This window comes from Oryctolagus cuniculus, chromosome 15, assembly GCF_964237555.1.
Source record: "Oryctolagus cuniculus chromosome 15, mOryCun1.1, whole genome shotgun sequence".
NCBI lineage: Eukaryota > Metazoa > Chordata > Mammalia > Lagomorpha > Leporidae > Oryctolagus > Oryctolagus cuniculus.
The window spans coordinates 15,816,765-15,834,903 of NC_091446.1; the positions used below are offsets into that span (position 1 = coordinate 15,816,765).

General features: G+C 48.7%; 1 protein-coding gene across 38 annotated transcripts in view; it reads left to right on the forward strand.

Moving 5' to 3' along the window:
- The window catches only part of ABLIM1 (actin binding LIM protein 1), a 326,874-nt gene that overhangs the window by 268,243 nt on the left and 40,492 nt on the right, over positions 1–18,139 (forward strand). For 16 of the 38 annotated variants that reach the window (XR_011382239.1, XR_011382241.1, XR_011382245.1 and 13 more), the window contains exons 7-8: positions 6,072–6,159; positions 11,132–11,190. Coding sequence is in view for 2 of the 38 variants with exons in the window: in XM_070057178.1 (XP_069913279.1) it covers positions 6,072–6,159; positions 11,132–11,190 (147 nt within the window). In the remaining 36 variants the exon portion in view is untranslated. Of the gene's footprint in view, positions 1–6,071; positions 6,160–11,131; positions 11,191–13,936; positions 14,021–16,909; positions 16,958–18,139 lie in introns of all 38 variants that reach the window. The other 22 variants (XR_011382224.1, XR_011382221.1, XR_011382210.1 and 19 more) reach the window with 3 other exon arrangements.

Consider the following 18,139-nt stretch of genomic DNA (forward strand, 5'->3'; position numbering starts at 1 on the left):
ACCCAGTAGTAATGACAAGCACCAGTGTCATAATCAGTGCTAGTACTGGAAAATAATTTTCAGCACTCAGATAAATAAGCAGACTGTTTCGTGTTCATAGAGTTTAGTGCTCAAGGTTTAGCCAGAATGTAGTGTTTCAGGATGTGCATTTCACATATGCGAAAGTGCAGAAATTAGGTTGCCATTCGTCTGCGTAGCAAGGTCACAGATGAATGGGGGGTGGTGAGGAGAGCACTTCAGCTCTGGGGCAAATCTAGCCCCTCAGTGGGACAGAACTCGCCTTGCAGGCTGTGTGCCTGGGGCAGGGACAGGTACTTCATCTCTCATCGGAAATATATTTCCTTCTTCTAAAAATGGCTCTACTTTAAATGATTTTTCTTCAGCCACGTCCAACTCTGATTAATTTGCATACACCCCCATGTCTGTGTTCAGCTCTGATACTTCTTCCTGCCCTTGTGCACAAAGCTTGTCTGTGAACCATCTTAGGTGCCTGTGTAAGGAGAAATGAAACAGAGGGGTGGCTCACTCATGCAGATAAACAGGCACCCTTGTCCTTGAGCCCAGCCCCTGACCCTGTAATCCCTCAGGCCTGCATTGCTACAGAAACACAAAGGCTCTCAAATGACTGACTCTGAATTTCCTAACATGGCACGACTTTGTTGACATGTTGCGCATCTTGGGATGGAGCAAGTGCATGGGTCAAAACTGATGTCCTGAGCACTGTGGTGGCTTTGTCTCTTGGCGCCACTTTTGCTGGAAATTTCCAAAGCAAACCCCGCTACGTGGGGCCTGCATGTAACGTCTGTACCTCTCCTGTGATAGTTGATATGACACACACTCTCCTATTCCTGTGCTGGGGAAAGGGTAGGCAGCAAAAGGGCCTTTCACTTGCATCCTAAACCACACCAACAAGCCTTCTTTTTGTGAATGAACCTGGGACTGTCTCTGGGAAGACAGTTTGGGTGCTGTGATTCCTGTCATTGTGTGCAGTGTATCGGGCCATTTTCAAAGTCTCGGTTGGTCATTCACCACCACCTCACTGGGAGGCGGTTAGCGCAGTGGAGTACTGGATGCTTGTTAGCTATGGTGCTAGTTAAGAACAAGCACTCCAGGGCCAGACCGCCTGGTTTCCATCCAGATCCCTGCACTTCTCACTGTGTGACTGTGAATAAGTCACTAAATGTCTCCAGGCCTCACCTTCCCATCTCTAAAGTGGGGTAATCAGAGTTCCTGCAGCCTTAGGTTCTGTGATGTAAGTTGACTAAATGTTTAGGTATGTAAAACAGCAACAAGTAGGGAGTAGTCACCATTACTATCCTGTCATCCTCATCATCTTCATCACCATCATTTTTACTTTGTAATTGAGCTTCCAAGAGCTTGTGATTTGCCCACAATCATGTTTCTATACAGCAGGAGATAAAAACTCAAGGTGAAGTGTCAGTCACACACAGAACGCTGCAAAGGAAAATGTGAGGGCTCCTTCCCCTACCCATGCACCTCTCCCAGAGATGCCCACAGCAAACTAATCCACGCGCACACTTCCTGTCCTCTCTCCACACGGGTGCACATACGTAGACATGTATGTTCTCCCTGACATAAATAATAGGAATAGCACCTGCTATAGAATTGACTGGAGAATGAGGGGCATTAAGTAATGCTTTTGAAGTTCTTCTCATGGTTCCTGGCCAGACATTAGGTTCCTAACAGTCCTCTCTTTATAAATGTGGGTGCTAAGGATCAGAGAGCCTGGCCCCTTCACGGGATCACACAGTACTGAAACTGGCATTGAACTCAGCCAGACTTACTCCCACGTCTCCACATTTTTGACTACTTATGTATGTGGCTATGTAATAGGCATTATTTTTCTGCTTGATTTTTTTCTCTGGTTGATATGTTTGAATTCAGTAATACCAGCACAGACACTTTCCACGTAAGTACATACAAGTTGTTTCATTTAAGGGAGACACATGACTCGTGTGGGTTGCTTCCGTTTCTTTGTTCTTTGCTGTGGTGGAGAACACGTGTGTGAAGTTTCATAGAATAGTTTCCAGGAAGGGAGTTCTGGGGTCGGTGTGGGGAGTGGGGTACAAATTAGATTTAACTGATACTGCCCCCGAAAAGGATTCTGCTCACCACCAATGTGTGAGAATGACTGTTTTCTCACAGCAGTCTTCTTTGTATTTTTGCCAATTTGACTTTAAAAAAAATTTTATTTGCCTATCAGTAGGGCCAAGCTAATTATTTTTTGGATCATCCTCTGTTTCTCTGAAAATTGCCTTTTGCTCATTTATTTTAAACTTAGACATTCTGTACATATTCTGAATAATAAACCCATGTCAGAAATATCTAGCAAATTGTTTTGTCCTGTTTGTCCCTTTTCTTAACTTTGCTGTGTGTCTAGAGATTTTTAATTTCTATGTAGAAATCAACTCATATTTCCCTTTATTTGTCCTATATTTGGCTTGCTCAGGAAAGCCCTGATTTTATTAAAATACCCCAGGTTTATTAAAAGTTATCTCATATAGGCCGGCGCACGGCTCACTAGGCTAATCCTCCGCTTGCGGTGCTGGCACCCCGGGTTCAAGTCTCAGGGCGCCGGATTCTGTCCCTGTTGCCCCTCTTCCAGGCCAGCCCTCTGCTGTGGCTCGGGAGGGCAGTGGAGGATGGCCCAAGTGCTTGGGCCCTGCACCCGCATGGGAGACCAGGAGGAAGCAGCTGGCTCCTGGCTTCGGATCAGCGCAGTGCGCCGGCCATGGCGGCCATCTGGGGAGTGAACCAACTGAAGGAAGACCTTTCTCTCTCTCTCTCTCTCACTAACTCTGCCTATCCAAAAAAAAAAAAAAGTCATCTCATAATCTCGTATATTCTTCTAAAACTTCTCAAGTTTTGTTTCTCCTTTTAGCTTTGCAGACCCTCTGGGTTTTATTTTTACATAGGAATCTAGATTTATCCTTCTCAATATAGCGAATCAATTATCTCATCAAATAATCAGCTTATTTCAGCTCACTTGAAACCACCTTCGTCATAAGCTAAATTCCCTTTTATGTGTGGCTGTGCAGCTCCCTCTTTTTGAAAAACTGGCTGTTCCTGTGCACTTTTCCTCCCATGTGAACTCTCAAAAGCATCCAGACAGGGTCTGCAAAGACTCCTGTGCGTGTTTTGTATTTGGGAATGCGTCACATTATTAGGCTCATTTTAGACAAATCAGCATCTTTAAATATTTAGTTTGCCCTGCCCAGAAATATGATATGTTTCTATTTAGGTTATTTTATGATATCAGTGAAGTCCTATCATTTTCTTTCTGTAGACCTAGCATTGCAGGGTTTGTTTTCTATTACACTTACTTAATTTTATGCTAGTGAATGGGAAATAATGGTTTGTATATGTGAATTTTTGTATCTAGCCATTTGACTGAACTCTTCTGTTAGTGATCTGTGTATTTCTTTTCCTTGACTTACCACGTTAGCTGGGACTGAAACACTGTGGAATGATGAAGGCACAAGTGAGCACCTTTGTCTTGTTCCTCTCTGTAATGAGAATCTTCCCGATGCTTCTTTGTCAGCTAAGTGTGGGAAATATGCTTGATCAGCCTGCAGAAATTTCTTTTCTTTCTTCTAAAGATTTCTTAAATTTACTTATTTGAAGCGTAGAGTTCCTCAGAGATAGAAGTAGAGACAGAGATATTCCATCCAATGGTACACTGACTGCCCAGATGGATTTGGGCCAGACCAAAGCCAGAAACCAGCAGCTTCATCCCGGTCCCCAGTGTGGGTGCAGGAGCCAAAGCACTTGGGCCATCTTCCACTGCTTCCCCAGGCCCTTTGCAGGGAGCGGGAACAGGGGCAGAGCTGCCAGGGCTCAACCGTCAGCCGTATGGGATGTCAGCATTGCAAGCGGTGGCTCACTCAGCTGTGCCACAGGGATGGCCCCAGAGGTTCCTTTCTGCTCCTCACTTGTTGAGGGGTGTGCTTCTCATGGCGGGTTATACCAGATTCCTGTCAAAGGCCTTTGTTCTTTCTCTTACATCTTCCTTGAGAATTCAGAGATTGTCCAGACTAACTTGGATCTTCCAGAACTGAGTATTTAAAACAGAGTTCTGGGGCTAGTGTTGTGGCATGGTGGGTAAAGCTGCCTCCTGTGACACCAGCATCCCTTACGGGCACCAGTTCGTGTCCCAGCTGCTCCACTTCTGATCCAGCTCCCTCCTGATGGCCTTGGAAAAGCATAAGAAGATGGCCCAGGTTTTTGGCCCCCTGCCACCCATGTAGGAGATCTGGATGAAGCTCCTGGCTCTGACCTGGTCCAGTCCTGGTTGGTGCAACCATCTGGGGAATGAACCAGTAGATGAAAGATCTGCTGTCTCTCTAACTCTCTCTCTCTCCTTCCCTCCCTCTATGTAACACCGACTTTAAATAAATAAATCTTAAAAAAAATAAGAATGCCAAGTCCCGGTTGCTCTCTTTCCAATCCAGCTTACCACTAATGCATCCTGGGAGACAGTGGATGATGGCTCAAGTGCTAAGGCCCCTGCCACCCATGTAGGAGGCCTGGATTGAGTTCCTGGCTCCTGGCTTCAGCCTGACCCAGCCATTTCTTTTGCAGGCATTCAGAAAGTAAACCAACAGATGGAAGATACCACTCGCTTTGTCTCTCTCTCATTCTCATTCTCTCTCTCTTTCCCTCCCTCCTTCCCCTCCTTCCTCCCTCCTTTCCTTTCTGTCTGTTACTCTACCTTTCAAGTAGATGAAAAATAAACATTTAAAAAAAAAAAACACACAACTAACCAGTATCTTTTTTTTTCCCTTCTTCCTTTCACTCATATTTGACCCCAGATATCCTAAGGACAGGTGCTATTTCCCACTGATACTGCCTATGCCTCTCACACAACTTTCACCCTCATCTCTGCCCTCACCCTCAAAAAATAAACAAACAAACAAACAAACACATGAAGTAGGTTGTGGGCGAGAGCAGGGGCACCACCTCTGGGATGTTCTGGCAGGCACCACTGGAAAGATGTTATGCCGAGCTTCTAAATTAAAGACCTTTTTTTCCCACTTGACTGTCTTGAGTAGCTGGCTGCCATCTCATTCTAGTTGCTAAGTGGCTTTGTAGTTTCTACAGGAGGGTGTGAGAAAGGAACAACCCCTAACCTCGGATTTCCTGTTGTGACTTCATGCAGGTTCAGCTACAGGATGCACCCACATCTTACTCCAGCTCAGCACGCCTTGGACATGGCTAGGGCAAAAGACAGGTTTTCACAGTTGATTGATAAAAATGATCTAATCTCAGAGTACAGTTGTTAACTTTTAGATGGTGAGGGCGTTTTGCTAAGCTATGAATGAAAGGATTTGGGTTTTGCTTTGATTTGGAGCACGGCCCTAATCTGACTTGGCACCTGCTTGGAGAATCGTCTCTGCGTCCGGAGACGCTTGGCCTCAGGGAAGCTGACACCTGCCAGGGTGGCATCTGTCGTATTCAGGAAAATGCAATGCCATGGCTGGTAGGTACAGTGCTATCTAAGTAATACACCGCCTTCGGAAAACACTGCCACAACAGTGTTGCAAGCTGCATGGACGGGAATTGTGGCTCCTTCTGCATAAAGCACTGGACAGTATCTCTCACTGTCCCTTTTCTCACCTTGAGCAAGCTCGGTGGGTTTTATTCTTTTCAGACTGTTTAGTCCAGAAGCAAGCACGTGCTCAACAGAAGGATTGTTTGTTTTATTTTGTATGCACTGAGCCTCCAATATAAATTTGCATGTTCAAGTTTCTGAAGTGGGGTTTTCGGAGATGGAATGAACTCATTTCAGGCCTGTGGTGTGTAGCTGGAAACCGTTCAGGAAAGCCTAGGTCAGGATGGAAGCCAGAAAGCTCCACCATGGCAGGCATAAGTAGCCGATTTCCAAACCCCTCCCAGTCCCTGGGAGGCTCGCTTTGGCTTTTAGGGCTATTGGCGTAGAAAGTGTGGTCGATTGGACCGTTTATTTTCCTTAATTTTTTTCTCCCTAATCCTCAAGACTGGAAGCGTCTGGATGGGCGTAGACTAAAAGTTGCCTGCCTTTTCTCCTGCAGGCAGGTGACAAACATTATCACCCCAGCTGTGCACGATGCAGCAGATGCAACCAGATGTTCACAGAAGGAGAGGAAATGTATCTTCAAGGTAAGACGGGCTTGGGAGCGCGGCGCGCCTGCCCCACTGGGGGAAGAAAATCTCGCTATGCTCGCTGGGTTGTTTTTAGAGAAGGAGGCATGTGATTAGCTGTGAAGCCCACCAAATCCAACATGGACGTGGCCAAGAGATACCTCATCGGTTCGAGTTAGCCAAGCAGTGGACTCCCTGGCAGGGAGCCCTGGAGGCCCTCCTACTGCCTGGCAGGAGATTCACAGGAATGTGCATTTGACGCATGCAAGAGAAGCGTGGAAATTAGCGCAGCTTCCTCCTTAGGAAGGTGCTTGGGGGATGAAAGGTTTAGAGAGGGAGAGCGTTTCTAGAAGCTACTAGACTACATATTGGATGGCTTCTTTGCCTTCTCACTGTCCTGGGAGAAGTATTTTCTGAGACTTCTCAGACTGTTCTTTTTTTCTGTGTGTGTGTGTACTTTTTTTTTTTTTTTTTTTACAGGCAGAGTGGACAGTGAGAGAGAGAGAGAGAGAGAGAGAAAGGTCTTCCTTTGCCGTTGGTTCACCCTCCAATGGCCGCTGCAACGGCGCGCTGTGGCCGGCGCACCGCGCTGATCCGATGGCAGGAGCCAGGTGCTTCTCCTGGTCTCCCATGGGGTGCAGGGCCCAAGTACTTGGGCCATCCTCCACTGCCCTCCCTGGCCACAGCAGAGAGCTGGCCTGGAAGAGGAGCAACCGGGACAGAATCCGGTGCCCCGACCGGGACTAGAACCCAGTGTGCCAGCGCCGCAAGGCGGAGGATTAGCCTAGTGAGCCGCAGTGCCGGCCTATGTATTTTTCTTTAAAAGATTTTATTTATTTATTTGAGAGGCAGAGTTAAGAGAGGCAGAGAGAGAGAGAGAGAGAGAGGGAGGTCTTCCATCCACTGGTTCACTCCCCAAAAGGTCGTAACAGCCAGAGCTGAGCCAATCTGAAGCCAGGAGCCTCTTCGGGTCTCCCATGCAGGTGCAGGGCCCAGGCACTTGGGCCATCTACTGCTTTCCCGAGCCATAGCAGAGAGCTGGATCGGACGTGGAGCAGCCGGGACTCGAACCGATGTCCACATGGGAGGCCAGTGCCACAGAGGGAGGCTTCGCCTATTAAGGCACAGCACCGGCCCCCTTAGCCTGTTCTTATCTGGGCTTTCAAGAAGAAAATGTCATTGATGAATTGCTTTGCATACATAAAGTTCACCCTATGAAGAGGACATAGTTGCTATAGAAAGTAGAGAGAGAAATCACTACCAGCACCCTGAGTCCCTGGAAGGGAAAGCCAGAAGTTTCTGACGAGATATTCATTAACAGGAAACCATTAGTTTGTGTGTGTGTGTGTGTGTTTCTGTTTTTGTTTTTGACCAAGAGACAGAGCCAGGCAGACAGAGCACTCCCACCCTCTGGTTCACTCCTCAGATACCTGCAATGACCAGGGCTGGGCCTGCTGAAGCCAGGAGCCAGGAGCTCAATCCAGTTCTCTCACAGCAGTGACTGAGCCATCACTGCTGCCCCCACCCCTCCAACAGGGTCTGCACTGGCAGGGAGTTGGAGTCAGAAGCTGCAGCCGAGAATCAAACAGGCACTCCGGTGTAGTACGCGGGCATCTTAACCCACGTCTTCACTACTCAACATCTACTCCCAGATTTTTTTTTTTAATGGGAAATAATCTAGAGCAGTTTTCCCAGTGTAAAACTATGATCAATTTTTCTCTAAAATCCTGATGCTTCTCAGAGAGGGTGTAGGCTCTTCTAGTCGAACCGCACCATCTGCGCAAGCATTTTGCTATTTTTAGCTGGAAAAAGGGTCATTAAACAGACAAGGGCTTATCAGTAAAATTAGCATGAACCGTAGAATTCAGTTTTGTTAATTACTGGGTCTCACTTGCCTTTGCGAGTCATTTCTTCATTTCCCTTTGCACATAACACTGTGTGTTTTTAATGAATGGTTTGCTTTGCTCTCTCAATTTTATTTTCATGCAACTGAGAAAAATCTGCAGAAATGATCCTAGAGCGTTAATACAAAGACTTCACTACTCTCTCCTTTAAAAATGCGAGCTAGATGAGCCCACATGTCCCTTCAGCTCAGGAAATTTGAAAGGGCCCATGAAGGCAAGTGACAGGCAGCCGCTCCTGGGGTCTCAGGAGGGCTCTGCAGGCCACATCTTCCCACCGACGACAGGCCGTGCATCTGCAGCGGCAGCAGCCAGGTGTCACTTTGCATTTGGGACCACAAGGCCGATTTATTCTTGGTATGGTCTCCAGGCTTTGTGTCAGATTTTAGGGTGTCAATTACAGCACTCAAACAGCAGGTGCAAGAATGCAGGTCAGCCCTGTATCTGCTATGAACTGAGGCTCGGAGGCCCGGAGCGCAACTCTGCGTGTTCCAAGTGCTCCTGGAAGCCGACTGCACAGGATAGCTTCAAGCTGCTGTGCAGAGACAGCCTGCTGGGAAGATGGGCTACCTCCCGATCCGCAGGGGTTGTCCAGGTCTCGGAGCTGTGCCCCAGTAGCCTCTGCCTCCGCTCTCAGCCCGGCCTTGCAGAATGATCAATTTCACCTTCCTCAGCATCTCACGTTCTCGCCACTCCCGGTCCCCACGTGTCTGACCCCTGGCGAACTACGCGACATTATATGCAGACCCGGTGTTCTGGACAATGCCTCCTGCTCGGCAGAACTTTCTGGAAAATTCCTCTCCTAGGCCTGGGCCGCCCCCTTCGGCTCTGCACGTGAAGAGGGTTTCCTGTGCTTTGTGTGCACCCTCTGAGCCAGTGTTAGTGCTGAAGGGACCCCTAGGTCTGCCTGGGTTTTGTTTGCTAGATTTTTCTTTTCTGGGTGATGATTTTTGTTGTTGCTTCCTGTGGAATTTTTGGGGGGTGGTGACCTTGAGTGAAGCAAGATGGGCATGATTATTAAATAGGTACTAAAGTATTATTCTGATAAAAATTTTTCCTGCATTTGTGTAATTTTTTTTGCTTATTGGTATAAAGTAATTCATGAGTCAGTTTACTTTGTTGACCTTAACAAGTCTGCACAACTTGCTGCTTGAAGAAAGATTTAAGCCATGAAATGAGGATTGATATTCACAGCACAAGTCTAACTGTATTTATATAATTTACTCACTGCTTTCAAAAAAGTGACTTCATGTGCTTAAGTCTCTTCAAGTGCTCATTCACGTCCCTACGTCCATCCCCACATTTGAACCTACCCTTTTGTGGACATAGGACATGCATTTGCCTTGCCCATAACCATCAGTGACAATTATTGCATCCCTGGTCACACAGAATCTTGTGGGAAGGCATTGGGTTCTTACGAGGTTAAAAACCTTCTTTCGGGGATAAGTGTTTTTGCTTAATTCTGTGAAGCTAAGACCATCCAGGAAAATACTGAATAATCTGAGAAAGTGAGACTGTTGACCCAAGAATAGAAAATAACATGTCAATAGTTACTTCACTAGTTTAAGAACAAAGCCTGGGGCAGGAGTTCGGTCGAACAGTTAAGACGCCCGCATCCATATTGGAGTGCTGGGCTCAAGCTCAAGTCCCAGCACTGCTCTCAATTCCAGCTTCCTGCCAATGCACCCCGGGAGGCAGCAGTAATGACTCCAGTAGTTGAGTTCCTGTCGCTCATGTGGGAGACCTGGATTGCGTTCCTGACTCCCAGCTTCTGCCTGGCCCAGCCTCGGCTGTCCCCCGGCATTTGAGGAATGAACCAGCAAATGGAGGATCTCTTGCCGTCTCTCCCTCTCTCTGTGACTCTGCCTTTCAAATGCAAAGAAATAAATATGTTTTTTAAAATTATGTACATTCTATATATTCAGTAAATTTTTCTTTTGAATAGATGCTATCTAATTTCAATTTATTTCTCTTAACTAAATTCCTTGGTTGTTTTTGTTATTATATAAACGTGGTCTATAGTTCTGAAATTTTCTTAAAAGACTTATTTCATTGGAAAGGCAGAATTAGTTAGAGAGAGGAAGAAGTAGGGAGGGAGGGTGAGAGGAAGAGAGAGAGAGAGAGAGAGAGATCTTAAATCCTCTGGTTCATTCCCTGTATGACAGCAATGGCCAGGGCTAGGTCAAGCCAAAGCCAGGAAATTAGAACTCCACCTGGGTCTCCTACATGGGTGGCAGGGCCCAGATACTTGGGGCATCCTCTGCCTCTTTCCCAGGTGCATTAGCAGGGAGCTGGATTGGGAGTGAAGCAGCTGTGTTCAAACTGGTGCTGACATGGGATGCCAGTGTGGAGGCATCAGCTAACCCTGCTGTGCCACGATACCACCTCCCCCACACTTCTGAAATTAAATACAGCTCGTAGTGGGCTCACAGACATTACTTTTAAAAGATGACAACATGGTTTTTAAAAAAGACAATGTCACAAAATAAATATCTCTTGCGTCAAAATACTCTTGTGCAGGGCTGGCGCTGTGGCACAGCGACTAAATTCCCAGCCTGCAGCGCCAGCATCCCATATGGGCGCCGATTTGAGTCCCGGCTGCTCCACTTCCCATCCAGCTCTCTGCTATGGCCTGGGAAAGCAGTGGGAGATGGTCCAAGCGCTTGGGCCCCTGCACCTGTGTGGGAGACCCGGAAGAAGCTCCTGGCTCCTGGCTTCAGATCAGCACAGCTCTGGCCATTGCAGCCAGCTGGGGAGTGAACCAGCTGATGGAGGACCTCTCTCTCTCACACTCTGTGTAACTCTGACTTTCGAATGAATAAATAAATATTCTTTTAAAAAAATAAAATACTCTTGTGCCCAGTCAGTGGTGTGTGTATTCTGGAATTGTGCCCTTTAATAAGCTCGGGTAGTTAAACTCACCTTGAGTCCGGAGCTCTTTAATTCAGTGTCATGATTCACCTGAGCATGGGGCACTGACGCTGTCCTGTGTGGCAGAAGAGGGGACTGAGCCGTCCCAGAAGTTCTGCCCTGTGGGCTGCTGGCCCCTTTCCATTCCCAGCTCTTAGCAGTGCGTTGTGTCTTTACAGGTTCCACGGTTTGGCATCCCGACTGTAAGCAGTCTACCAAGACAGAGGAGAAGCTGCGGGTAAGGAAACAACCGGAACCAAGTACACTGTGGGCCAGGTGCTTCACAGGGCTAGGGTTTGGGTGAGAGGACTCTTTACCGACTTTTCCCTCCCAATGGCAAACCAAGTTCAAAAGCCAGTTGGCCACTGGAAGGGGTTGTGGGTTTTGTTCCAGATGTTTATGTTGGGCAAACGAAGCCCTGCACGGCTAGCCAGCTTCTCAGAAAAGCATTGGAGGGCAAGTCAGACCATGCGGAGGGGTAAACTGAGTCATTGAGCACCCCCACCTCCGCTGACCGTCCTGCCAGACTCCTCTGTACTTCATGCAGAAGGCGCCACTCCAACCCCAGCTCTGCACCCAGCGCTCAGCTCTCAGTACATCATACTGAGCTCGCAAATCCAAACCCACCAGAGTGTGACGCTTCATCAGCTAAAACCTGTGGGAAAATAATAGTGAGCCAGGAATGTCAGTCAACTCTCTGAATACCTCCAGATGCCAGAATTGTATCCGTTTTGGGAGCAGGAGGAGTAAGGTCAAGCTCAGGACCGGCATCCCGTTCATACGCCTCCCGTTTCTTTTTTTTTTTTTTTTTTTTTTTTTTTTTTTGACAGGCAGAGTGGACAGTGAGAGAGAGAGAGACAGAGAGAAAGGTCTTCCTTTGCCGTTGGTTCACCCTCCAATGGCCACCGCGGCCGGCGCACTGCGCTGATCCGATGGCAGGAGCCAGGTGCTTCTCCTGGTCTCCCATGGGGTGGTGCAGGGCCCAAGCACCTGGGCCATCCTCCACTGCACTCCCTGGCCACAGCAGAGAGCTGGCCTGGAAGAGGGGCAACCGGGACAGAATCCGGCGCCCCAACAGGGACTAGAACCCGGTGTGCCGGCGCTGCTAGGCGGAGGATTAGCCTAGTGAGCCACGGCGCCGGCCACGCCTCCCGTTTCTCACCTGGGCTATGGTGTGTCTTCCAGAATGATCCTCAGGCTGAACTCCAGCCCCCAGTCCCTCAGTTTAGCTAACTTAGAGGTACCTAGGGAAGAGCTGGAGTTGGCTTTTGCTCCACCTGCTGTCTCATGGCCTAGATTTATTCTGGAAGCCAGACTCGAGAGTGGAGAATGCTTTCTTCCAAAGCTGCCAGTCGGAGCTCTGTCCATTGTCCCCAGGGCTGCATAGCTGCTGCACCCATGGGACCTGGTCCCTGGTGTACAACCTGTGAGTTTGCAGCCCTTCAGCTGTCACCGCGGGGGAGCAGCTCTTGTTTTCTTGGATCTTTTTCTTTGTTCTCTTCCTCGAAACACCTGCGGGCACAGGTGCTTTTTCTCTTGGCTTTTTTTCCTCCCTCTCCTCAGCTAACATCGATCCATCCGCTGGAGATGCTGTGCCATTTGGATATTTTTAAACCCCTTCCTTGCCTGTGGTTTTGAGCCTATTTTAAGTAGAGGGAAAAATACCCTTTCTCAGAATAATTAAGTAAAGGTAAGAAAGTGGGTGAGGAATTTGTCCACTGACGTCACAATGGTTTTGCTCTCTGTTGCTGACGTGACTCCCATGCAAGTGCCTGTCCTGGTTCCTGAAGGCCATCACCTGGACAGGCACCCACAGGGACAGTCACCCAGCTCTGGATGCCAGGCTCTGGGGACTTGGAGGAACCACAGGTGCTTTCAGAATGGGTTATCTTTATGAAATACGAGAACATTAAAGACTGTACTTACTGTCACTTGCACCCTAAGATTCCCAGCATGGTGGAGGAGTACTGCCCAGGAGCCTTGGAGCAGCCAGGGCTTTGTACTGTCTCTGCAGTACTGCTCTTAGTTTTTTTGAATAATCATTTTGCTTCCTCCCTAATGAAGTCTTTTGAGGGGAGGAAGAGAGCAATGCCACTGAGGCCAGAATGAATGGAATGTGTATCTTGGGTTTGCTGAATTTCTTAGGTTTGCTGATTTTTTTTTTTTATTTAACTCACATCTTGATGGAACTCTCTGGATATGCTGTGTAAACAACTAATGCAATACTTCTACTCATCCTGGCCCAGAGGAGCTATTGTTTTCTTCCTTTAGCAGGCTTCCAGGGAATTCCAAAGCCCTTCTCCCAAACACAAGGCTCACTGGTTGGGAGGTCAGGTCAGGCTCCGGCTCATTGTCTTTGGGAAGCTCAGGGGTGAGGTGGGGGTGCACCTCAGAGGGGACGAGGTCTTCATGTCGCCCCCAGTCGGAGTTCATGCTGACTCTGGGGTTCAGGGGCAAATCGGTTTTGAGCTGGAGAAAGGAATCGTGCACTCTCCTAAGGGCGTGTCTGCACATCGCAAATCTGGAGCCAAGATTTCCAGGCCCTTCCCTACATGTCACATTAGTACGGTTTCCATAGCAAAATAAAAATGTTTTAAGGCTCGTTCAGCAGCCCCACTGAGTAATCCACATTCCTGATGCTTAAGAACTCATGGGGTGTTTGTAATAGCGGACCCCTAAGGATGACACCAGCTGGCTTCATCGGCTTCCTGCGCTCCGTGTACTATAAGTTCATCGGAGCCAAACTAACGGGACAGGGGTGGAGGGGGGCTGGAACTTAGATAAATACACTATAACTCAAGGACCTGCTAATCTGCCTTAAACCTGGGCCCCCCGACTGAACAGAACCTACACACGCACATCAGCTAGGCAGTGCTGCCTGATGTTTACTGTCAGATTTGTTTTCCCTACGGGTTTGTTTGCATGGTGACCCCGCGTGAGGAGATTGCTTTGTTTACGCTTTCCTTTTTCATGTTTCACGGCAGCCTCCACACATCCATCGTCCTTCATCCGATTTCTTTTATCCCAAAAGCCTGATCCGACGCACAGGACGGTCCCCAGCCCTGCAGGTGGGCGCTGAGTGTGGGCCAAGGCTTGGAGCCCCTGTCCCGGGCCCAGGCCGCTGCTGCTTTCTCCCCGGGCTGCTTTCCTCACATAACTTGTCTGGCGCCTGCGGGAGGCAGCTGCTTCTCTCACCCCACGAGTGCATCTCACACTGGTGCTGGCTGATTTCTCTCTGGTCGATGTTTTCCTGCAGAGCCGTGCCTAACGTGTTGCCTTGATCCAAGCGAGCACGTGTGAAGCCTTTGGGTCCTGGGTCCCCGCATTTGTTTACAGAACAAATGTTTGTCAACTACCCGGCTTAGTGCTGGGCTGGATGCTGGAGACCTGGCCTTGCAGGGGCAAAAAGATAGATAAATACCAAGACAGTGGTGCAGAAAGATGTCCCAGGACATGGCTCGCGTGGGGCAGGTTCCTTGCAATGTCAAGTGACAGAACGCTCTCACGGGGCACTTCCTGGGAGAAGCTGTCTTTGAGTTGACTTTGGAGGCTGGATGAGATCTGAGCACTAGGAGGTGAAGGAGAGGGAGCAGGGCTGATGAAGAGGATGGCAGCTTGGAGCTGGGGCAAAGCAGTGCTTGGGAAGGAAGTGGTTTGGCTCGGAGAGGAGCAGTGAGCAGGAAGGAGGCAGCTAAAGCAGGCAGCCACGCTGTAGAGGTTGGGGAGACTGAGTGGAACTGAACCTCGTCGTAGTGAACGGCCTGAGCCCAGCCTTCTGTGCACCTGTAACTCCTAGTCTTCCCACTCTACCACAAGGGGGCAGTGAGACAGAAATCTGAGGCTGAGGTCATTATCAGGGGCCGCTCAGGGAGCAAGTGCAGGACCCGCCTCGGGGCTGGGAGCAGAGAAAGGAATGGACAGGCTGCCCTGATAAGCAGCCAGGAAAGAGGTCATGCTCCCTCTCAGAGGAGCGGTGGTGGCCTTGGCTTGTGAAACCGCAGGCCACTTTCCCCTGCCCCACCTCGGCCCAGGGGAGAGCCCACTGCAGCACAAGATGGCAACACAGCTCTTCGGTCTCAGCTTTGCACCTGCACCTTCTTGCTGTGCCAGCCAGAACGGCGCTGGAGAGGAGACAGTTGAGGTTTCTATCTCTTTTTATTAAAACCGCATCTCCTTTGAATGATTTGGAAGACAGATGCCTGGAATTTCAGAGTGGAAAGAAAGCATGCAGAGGTCAGCCCCCCAAGCAGAGGATGAAGTCAGACGGACTGAGCAGCCGGCCCGAGGCGTCACCGCCAGACCACGAGACTCGCGGGCTCTGATCCCAGGCGTGCAGGCCTCGCGTTGCGCAGGGTGCTGGGTTTCACCCTAACTCAGATCTGCGGTTGAATCTTCGTTCTGCGGTAAAGCTGAACTCCAGTGGCAGAGCTGCTAAATACAATGACATTAAAGCCTCACAAATTCAGAGGCCCAGCCAAAGCTCATCCCACTGCAAAGGAGTGTGGTCCAGAATTAGTGCCTCTCTTGGCAAGAAGTTGCCTTTTCCCATCATGTGTGAGGGGTCCCCCCCCCCCCGGTAGAATACTCTTAACTCAAATAATATTGTATTTTGTGAGCCTAAGCCTAAAACCAAGTGATGCATTCTCATAATGTGAAAAATACTATCATCAAGGCAACCTTTTTTTTTTTTTTTTAAATTTGCTCCAGACCCTTAAGTTTGAGAGATTGGGAGCATCTGGGGAGAGAGAGAGATCTGTTTTTCATAACTTCTCTCTTCCTACCCTGTTGTTCAAAAGGCACATCTGATTCCCATTATGGAGCCGTAAATATCAATGAAGTCAGCTTCAGCTCCATCACAGAAAGCTGTAAACAGCCTGGGACCCGGCAGAGAAAGCAGGCCTTTGGCAAGGGCACCGCCCGCCCGTGGGCAACCGAGGAAGGGCTCAGTTGAAGGAGCCAGGAATCTCCAAAGCGGTGCCGCTCTCGGATCCCAGATGTTTTGAGCGCCTGGGTATTCTGGCAGCTCTTTTTGCACCACGTAAAATTAAGAAGCCTACGCGATTAGATAAACCGACAGTATTCCCGGCAGTCACTGTGCCTGGCGCCCCAGAAACCAGTCCCGCTTTTGTTGCAGAGAAAGTCAGACTTGCAGGAGGGAGGTCGTCTGGTTAAGTAGGCTCAGCAATCAGTCACGCCTCCGCGTCCGCCTCCCTGAATCACGGCTGAAAGAAATAATGCAAACACAGTTACCTAAGAAAAACACGCTTGTACGTGGGTCGCCAGGACTTTGCCTAGAGGCAAACTTCAGTGCTGGGCGTATATGACTTCTTCCAGATGAGGCGCGTGGTATTCCCAGGACCAAGTTTGTAATGATCCGGAGTGGGTGGCTTGCTTTAATTCCAAAAGGGGGTTTCTCTGCTGTACGTCTGCAGACTAAAGCACGCACTGCCTGCCCTATATAATAGACAGCATGTATTTTCTTTTGAAACTCGAAGCCACCCATTGTAGTGTAGGCACTCACAGACCGGTAATATACCAAACAAATAGGCCACGTGCAGCTTTTTCTAAAAAGGAACTAATTAGAGGCTTTCCATATGCCTGGAACAAAGAAGTAATTTTGTGGGTTACTACTATATTAATGTCACTGTCATGCACACTGTTTCATTCACGGCTTTCACGTCATGTGGCCATGCTATTCTCTTTGGGGTGTTTTAATAATTCACACATGTAAAGGTGTTAAGGTTTATCCTGGAAAGGCGCTGAGGCCTCTTGGTCATGGGGAGGCTAATAGCATTTGGGCCACCATCTCCAGGGCAGGAATCCATGCCCTGAACCCTGTCCTGTCTCCTCTCCACTCACAAATTCTTTTTTTCCAAAGGCATTGACTCCACCCTTTCTTTTACTTCGTAGTGGACAATCAAAGTGTGCAAATGTTAAAAGTGTTCCTTCCTCTGCAGCTGTTAGCACCACCTTGTCTAGTGAACCTCAACAAAAACCCAAGGCAGGTACTGTCGGCACCCACAGGGGTTAACATAGGTGTCAGGCACCTTTTAGCCGTAGTGGCCCCCATAGTTGTCCACCAGATCGGCCCGATCTGGTCGCCAGTTGCCTGTAGTTTCTAGTCCTTCCTAGAGCATGGCTTTGGATGAGTGCAAATTAGACAAACGTAGTTATTGCAACCCTGCTGCTGCTGAATGGGGGGAGGGCTGGGGCGGCAGGGAGGTTTCCAGGGTTCGCCTAATGAAGGTCCCATGTGTGTGGTGGCCCATAATTGCACATAAGTGGAAAATGCCATTTCTTCACTTCTGCGGTAGGCAGAGCTCTGGTAAGTGTCTGAATGGTCAGTATTTGAAGAAGGTGAGAGCGGGAGTGGAATCATCAGCAGATCTCCTCGGTCAATGCTTGCTCTGTGGCTGTGCCTTCTGAATGGCAGCGGCGTGTGGACAAAGTCGAGGCAAAGGGGAAGAAGTCAGTCACAGGTAGTTGGAGAGCTTTTAAAAGGAAGCCATGGAGAAAACCAGAAAGTGTGCTCTGACAGCGCGTAAAGCGGTTCTGTTTGTCTCCAGTTGAAATGAACTCCCAGGCTTCTGGTGAGGCCTCTTTGTTAAGTGTGTGTGTGTGTGTGAAAGAGAGAGAGAGAGAGAGAGAGAGAGAGAGGAATTCTTGTTGAAATCAAAAGTGAAGGTGTGCTGGAGAAATGTAGGGCAAGTGGAGCCTCTATTATGAGAGCTGAGTGAGGCCCTTAGGTACCTCCCCTACTTACTCTATTTTTTGCCAAAGATGGCATCAAAAGAAAGACTCACATTTTTTCAACTGTCCTTTCAAGTTTTTTTTTCTGTGCAAGGTAAAGGTGCTTAAAGTCATGTCAATAACTGGCGTCTACTGTAACAGCTTCATCCTAGGTCCTGGCTGTTTCCCTTTCCCTGTAGAACAGAAGTGGGCCTGCCTTTGGAGGCGAATATTTTAAGTCACCTTATTTAGAACAAAGACAAGAGAGTGATAGTTTTCATCATAACTCTCATAGAGAGTTCTAGAAACATAGCTGCTGACCTGTTGGGTTATTGAATTTAGTTCATATGAGAGATTACAGGCTCCACTGTGCCCCTGGCATCTTCACTCAATGTCCCAGATGCCTGTCGAGGAAAACTGGCCTTTGCCATAGCAGCCCGGTGCCTGGAGACACCTGA